Source organism: Diaphorina citri, unplaced genomic scaffold (genome assembly GCF_000475195.1).
Source record: "Diaphorina citri unplaced genomic scaffold, Diaci psyllid genome assembly version 1.1 scaffold643, whole genome shotgun sequence".
Taxonomy (NCBI): Eukaryota; Metazoa; Arthropoda; class Insecta; order Hemiptera; family Psyllidae; genus Diaphorina; species Diaphorina citri.
In genome coordinates, this window is record NW_007378076.1 from 148,826 (window position 1) to 154,880 (window position 6,055).

General features: G+C 43.1%; 1 protein-coding gene and 1 long non-coding RNA gene across 2 annotated transcripts; both read left to right on the top strand.

Moving 5' to 3' along the window:
- Positions 1-1,503: 1,503 nt before the first annotated feature.
- On the top strand, positions 1,504-3,451 carry LOC103510797. Its single transcript, XM_026824757.1, has 2 exons — positions 1,504-1,662; positions 2,880-3,451. Exon 2 carries the CDS (start codon positions 2,883-2,885, stop codon positions 3,306-3,308), a length of 426 nt encoding a protein of 141 aa, XP_026680558.1. The 5' UTR covers positions 1,504-1,662; positions 2,880-2,882; the 3' UTR covers positions 3,309-3,451.
- A 117-nt stretch (positions 3,452-3,568) lies between these two features.
- On the top strand, positions 3,569-4,741 carry LOC113468099. The gene is made up of 2 exons (XR_003391960.1): positions 3,569-3,598; positions 4,318-4,741. It is a non-coding gene; the product is annotated as an uncharacterized LOC113468099 (long non-coding RNA).
- Positions 4,742-6,055: the final 1,314 nt, after the last annotated feature.

Genomic DNA, 6,055 nt, shown 5'->3' on the forward strand with positions numbered 1-6,055 from the left:
TATTCTCTCTCTCTCTGCTCTCTCTCTATCTTCCACTCCTTTTCAAAACGAAGAGTACCTATGTATGTGTGTTGTAATGTCTGACTTTTACTGTCCTGACTGGATCCAACCTCCCTCTGGACTGATCCCGTGGCGGTGGCGAAGTTCCTAGTATAAGATCTAGAAACGGAATTGTGAAGCTGATGCTGTCGGAAACGTTAAAAACAACAACAACACTGTCCTGACTGTCCGAGATTCATTGTTAGGCTTGTCTCACATTGGTGCATTTTGTTCATAAATATGGGTGAAAATTGAGTGTTAGGCTTGTCTCACATTGGCGTAGTCGCCTGCAAAATAGAGACTCTCTATCATTTTCATAGGTTTGGTCTTGCAGGCGACTGACTACTAACTACGCTGACAATGCGAGACCAGACAGACAATTAAACTTAATGGGAAATCATCTTCAAAATTGACCAATCAAATGCCTTGAGACTATGCTTAGCACGAACTTAAGAGCCAGCATTTTGTTCATAAATATGGGTGTAAGGCTTGTCTCACATTGGCGCCTAGTCGCCTGCAAAATAGAGACTCTCTATCATTTTCATAGATTTGGTCTTGCAGGCGTCTGACTACTAACTACGCTGACAATGCGAGGCCAGACAGACAATTAAACTTAATGGGAAATCATCGAATTTTATTTAAAAAATTCACAAGTCGCTTCCTTCGTTCCTGCAACGGCAATGAAACCTAACAAGTCTTCACTGTCCAATGCTACCCCTGTCCTTTACAGTATGTCTTCTCTCACTACTATTTCCTTCGTTCCTGCAACGGCAATGAAACCTAACAAGTCTTCACTGTCCAATGCTACCCCTGTCCTTTACAGTATGTCTTCTCTCACTATCCATAACTGATGCCCATATTATGCAGGACATTATTAAATTTATTCATATAGGGTGGTAACTGGCAAGTTCTAGGTTTAATACCAAGGAAAATTTGTGCACGACCGAAATTAGGGACACCCTGTAGAAATTCATTAGGAAAGATCAAAACTTTTCGAGCAAATAAAATAAAATATTCAAAATCCTTTTTTTATGGAGCAGTGCGGCAAGCCAAGAGAGTTTGTCATCGATCGCCGCGACTTGCAATGGAAATGGAATGTTTTTTTTAAGGTTTATCATCTGTAAAGCTGTGTCAAACCTTAAGCTATATCCACACTTAGTCGACGGCCTCGACTGCCGACGATCGATGTCGACTGAACCGTCCACACTGCCTCGACAACATAGATTCACCTCGACGGCAATGTATGAACACAGCTTTGGAGAAGAAGCTACTTAATTTACAAGTGCAATATAACTTTTGCGAAATACAGAGGGAATTGCTATCTAACAGAACCTTGGCTTTTCATTTCCCATTTATGTTTTTTGGGTTGTTCTAATGATTTTTCATTTACCTCGGTAGCTTAGTGGTCAAGACGCTCGCCTGGTAATCAGGAGGGCGTGAGTTCAAAAAATTTAATTGGCACTAATTCCTCGTTTCTTTTCTTTCCAGCTGAGTCCAATTAGTGGAGCACCCACAAAGGAGAAGAAGAGGTTCACCTCCGTAGAGGAAGCCACAGCGTATGCTGAAAGAGAAGGCACACCCGGAGAGGAGCTTATAATAGCTGAGCCTGGTAAAGAAGAACAGGTAAGAAAAATCTGGTGTGAGCATCACACGACTTTCCTTATCCTATTAAATTATGCCATTCCTGGTAAAGAAGAGCAGGTGAGAAAAATCTGGTGTGAACATCACACGATTTTCCCTATCCTATTGAATTATGCCGAAAACCGCCAAAAAGCGGTCAAAATCCCGGCAACTACAGCACCTAACTTACAGACAGAGACACGGACCAATATGGCTGAAAGTTTGTGCTTGTCAACACCGTTATAATAGCTATTCCTGGTAAAGAACTTAAGAAGAGCAGGTAAGAAAAATCTGGTGTGAGCATCACACGACTTTCCTTATCCTATTGAATTTCGGCGAAAACCGCCAAAAAGCGGTCAGAATAATAGTGCATAATTAGGTGCTTATTTATACTGCTCGAATAGGACTGAAAAGTCCCTTTACCCCAGCAGCAGGCTACCACTATTACTCTCGTCAAATTCTCAAATTATTGTGAGGATAAAATTCCATACCGCAGCTGGGATTGAACCCACGCCCTCCTGTTTAGCAGGCGAGCGTCTTGAGATTGAGAACTACTGAACTACACCACCGAGGTGGTGTAGAGTCCATATCGAGCTATAAGTTGACCCCTGGATTTTCCCTCCGACGCATAAATGTAGAAGGTAATGCGGCGGCTCATGGCTTACATAACAAACATAAGGTACAAAAATCTAGCACACCAGAGAGAGAAGGAAGAAAAGTGGGAGGGAGAGAGTACGAGGGAGAGGTAGAGGTAAGGAATAGAGAAGAAGAGGGAGAGAGAGAGAAGGAAGAAAAGTGGGAGGGAGAGAGTACGAGGGAGAGGTAGAGGTAAGGAATAGAGAAGAAGAGGGAGAGAGAGAGAAGAAGGAAGAAAAGTGGGAGGGATAGAGTACGAGGGAGAGGTAGAGGTAAGGAATAGAGAAGAAGAGAGAGAGAGAGAGAGAGAGAAGGAAGAAAAGTGGGAGGGAGAGAGTACGAGGGAGAGGTAGAGGTAAGGAATAGAGAAGAACAGGGAGAGAGAGAAGAGGAACGAAGTTTAGAAAGTCAGTGAGAGAGAGAGGAAGGGAAAGAGGAACAGCGAGGGAGAAGAATGCAGAGAGCACACCAGTCACATTAAAAATATCATGCCGCCTTTTTTAAAACTGGTTCACTGCGCATCCCGAGTTCAGAGGCCAACTTATAGCTCGACACCTGTAATCTGTATATTTCTTCTTCCACAGATCATGAAAATCGATGGCCCCGTCAACCCAGTTGAAGGGTGCCAAAACGAGCTGGTCAAATTGGTCAAAAACAACCTCGATGTCCATCGGCGAAACCTCAAGTCCCTCAACAACATGGTGGGCTACCAAAACCAATGGAACGCGGACATGTACCGTATGTTACGCAACAATGCGGGCCTTCTCGGCGCGTACGTCCAGAGTAAAGCAGAGCCCGTGCCGCTAGTTGGGGGGCTCACGAGGGCGTTTTCCTCTTGGGTTGCGGCGCCGGTCGTTAATGCGCTAGATAATACGATAGAGGGCGCCCGCAGCGCTATTGACGGACGCGTGGAGCAGAATCGCGCGATGCTGAAACGCGTTAAGTCATACACGAAACCGGTGTCGGCGAAGAAGGCGGCAGCGGCGGCCGAAGCGGAGGCGGATGAGGAATAGGACGAGGGGAGAGAGGGAGTTACGGCTGGAGTCTGGTCCTAACGGTGGATTTCACCAATGACTTAAGGAGAGATTTCACTAATAGGAGACTTTTTTACCGTCCAAAAAGGAGTTTTTAGTGATCCAAAAAGGAGGAGTTTTTAAAAACTCCCGTTTGGATCATTAAAAATTCTCCCATTAGTGAAATCTCTCATTAAGTCAACCCACCATGAGATTTTTTTTTTTTTAACGATTTTTGATAAAGGGAACTGTAACTGATCCTACGCCCAGCCACTCACTATCACTATCAGGTAGACCAGACAAGTACACCTGATCATATCTACCTGATGGTGTGTGTGCTCATTAGGTATCAGGTAGACCTGACAGGCGGACCTGATCAGGTGTACCTATCAGATCTGCCTGATGTTGAGTGGCTGGCTGGCCTAAGTAAGATGGAGGGATGAAAACCTGGCCTCGGTGGTGTAGTAGTGAAGACGCTCGACGCTCGCCTGGTAGCCTATTCCACGAAAGATTGGTATTGAACTCTCATTGATTCTAAAAAGTCGAGAGAAACATTTGTTCAAAAATATATTCAAACGAGGCTGCCAGTCTTTGGCTGGTTGCAGATCACAGCATGAACGGGGAATAGCGTCCGTTGGATTCCCAATGAAACTGGTTCACCTCTTTAAGGATAGAATTTTGAGATGAGAATTTTAGGTGAAGTGCTCGTTTTTCTTTCCTTATGGAAACAAAAATAGTAGCATACTGGCAGTGGCGTAGCGTGGTCTAACTCCAAGTGTAGGGCGGACACTAATTTCTATCAGAATATCTATCTAATAAGAATACAATAATTATTTAAAGTCAATATTTAAGGGTATTTGAGTGAAATTTTTGAGTGTATGGCCGCCATACACGCCCTACATGGACGCTACTCCACTGCATACTGCACAGGTCATACATTACCGTACAGCGCACTACCATATGCTCAGATTACCAGGCTTCCAGGCTAAGGCCAGTCACTCGCTATCAGGTAGACCTGATCAGGTGTCAGTTCTACCCTTCTACCTGATTGTGTGTGTGCTCTTCACATAGACCTGACAGGTGGAGCTCTGTTCAGGCGTATCTGATCGGTCTAACTGATAATGCGTGGCCTGCCTAAGGCATTCTCTCTACCACGACCACTTTACCCATAGGAGCTCCATTTTTAAGAGCTCAAATTTTCTCTTTAGAAAAAAAAAAAAAACATGGGTACTTCGGTTGGGATTCAAACCCGCGCTCTCCCGCTTACCAGGCAAAATATTCAAAACATGTTCCCCTCTAACTTCAAACATGATTCCAGCAATGTAGTTCCTTCTAGGAACCTTTAACTTGTAAAGATGTAAAGGCTGAAAACGATAAATAATAATAAAGAAACTTTTCCACCCCATTTTTCTTGCATCGTTTTTCTACATTTATTTTTAACGTCTTCTTATTCTTCTTCCGCCTCCGCCCCCTCCTTTTTCTTCCTAATCCACTTCCTCCTCCTCCTCCTCTTTCTTCTTCTTCTTCTTCTTCTTTTTTTTTTTTTTCAAATTTCATTTTCACAGCGTGCAACTTGACACCTCCTTTGGGAGAAAGGAAGTCAGAGAGGAAACGAGTGTGAAAAAGGAGAAGAAGAGGAGGAGAAGGAGAAGAAGGGGAAAAGAAGAAGAGAAAGGAAGAGGAGGAGGAGGAGTGTAAGAGGGGAAAAGGGTGAGAAGGAGGAGGCCACAAATAAGAAGAGACAGGAGAGACGAGGAGCAATAGGAGGAAATGAAACGAAGAAGGGAGAGAAGAAGAAGAAGAAGAAGGAAAAGAAGAAGAAGAAGAAGAAGAAGAAGAAGAAGAAGAAGAAGAAGAAGTAGTAGAAGAAGTAGTAGAAGAAGAAGAAGAAGTAGTAGAAGAAGAAGAAGTAGAAGAAGAGGAATAAAGGAATGTTGGAAAGAGGACGGAGAACAAGCATAAATAATATCCAAGAGAGGAAGCGAAGGATAAATAAGTAGAAGAAGAAGAAAAGGACGTAAAAAGCCCTAACAAGAGAGTCAAACCTTAAGGAGAAGAAGAAAGGAAAGAGAGAGTAGAGAGAGAGAGAGGGGGGAGAGAGAGAGAGTAGAGAGAGAGAGAGAGGGGGGAGAGAGAGAGTAGAGAGAGATGGAGGAAGAGAGAGAAAGAGAGAGGGGGAGGGAAAAGAATTGAAAAGGGAGGAACGAGAAGATTGAGGAAAATTGGGAAAAGATATAAAACAAGCTGGGCCCGTCACTCCGGGAATTTTTCAGCCCGTACTTTATTCGATCGTGATTAAAGAAAATCAGTACCTAATGTACCTATGTACCTACCTAATTTGTTTAACATTCAGTTTATTATTATTCTTGATTTGATATTTCGATTTTAGTTAAATCAGTACCTATGTATGTACCTACCTAATTTGTTTAATATTCAGTTTATTATTCTTCTTGATTTGATTTTACTTTCACATTTAAAATCAAGACTAGAGCCCGTTCTCCCTTTATTCCCAATATAAGATTTTCACATCCACATTTATTGGCCTTCCTCGGCGTAGCTTAACATAGGTAACGCTAAAACCGGTCTTAAATGATCGACTGAAGTGTTATCAATTTATTGGCTTTGCTCGGCGTAGCTTAACATAGGTGACGCTAAAACCGGTCTTAAATGATCGACTGAAGTGTTATCTGAATTGGCCTTGCTCGGCGTAGCTTAACATAGGTGACGCTAAAACCGGTCTTAAATTA

What these genes read in the sequence shown, in the direction of transcription:
- LOC103510797 (XM_026824757.1), top strand. Translation starts at nt 2,883, where the DNA reads ATGAAAATCGATGGCCCCGTCAACCCAGTTGAAGGGTGCCAAAACGAG.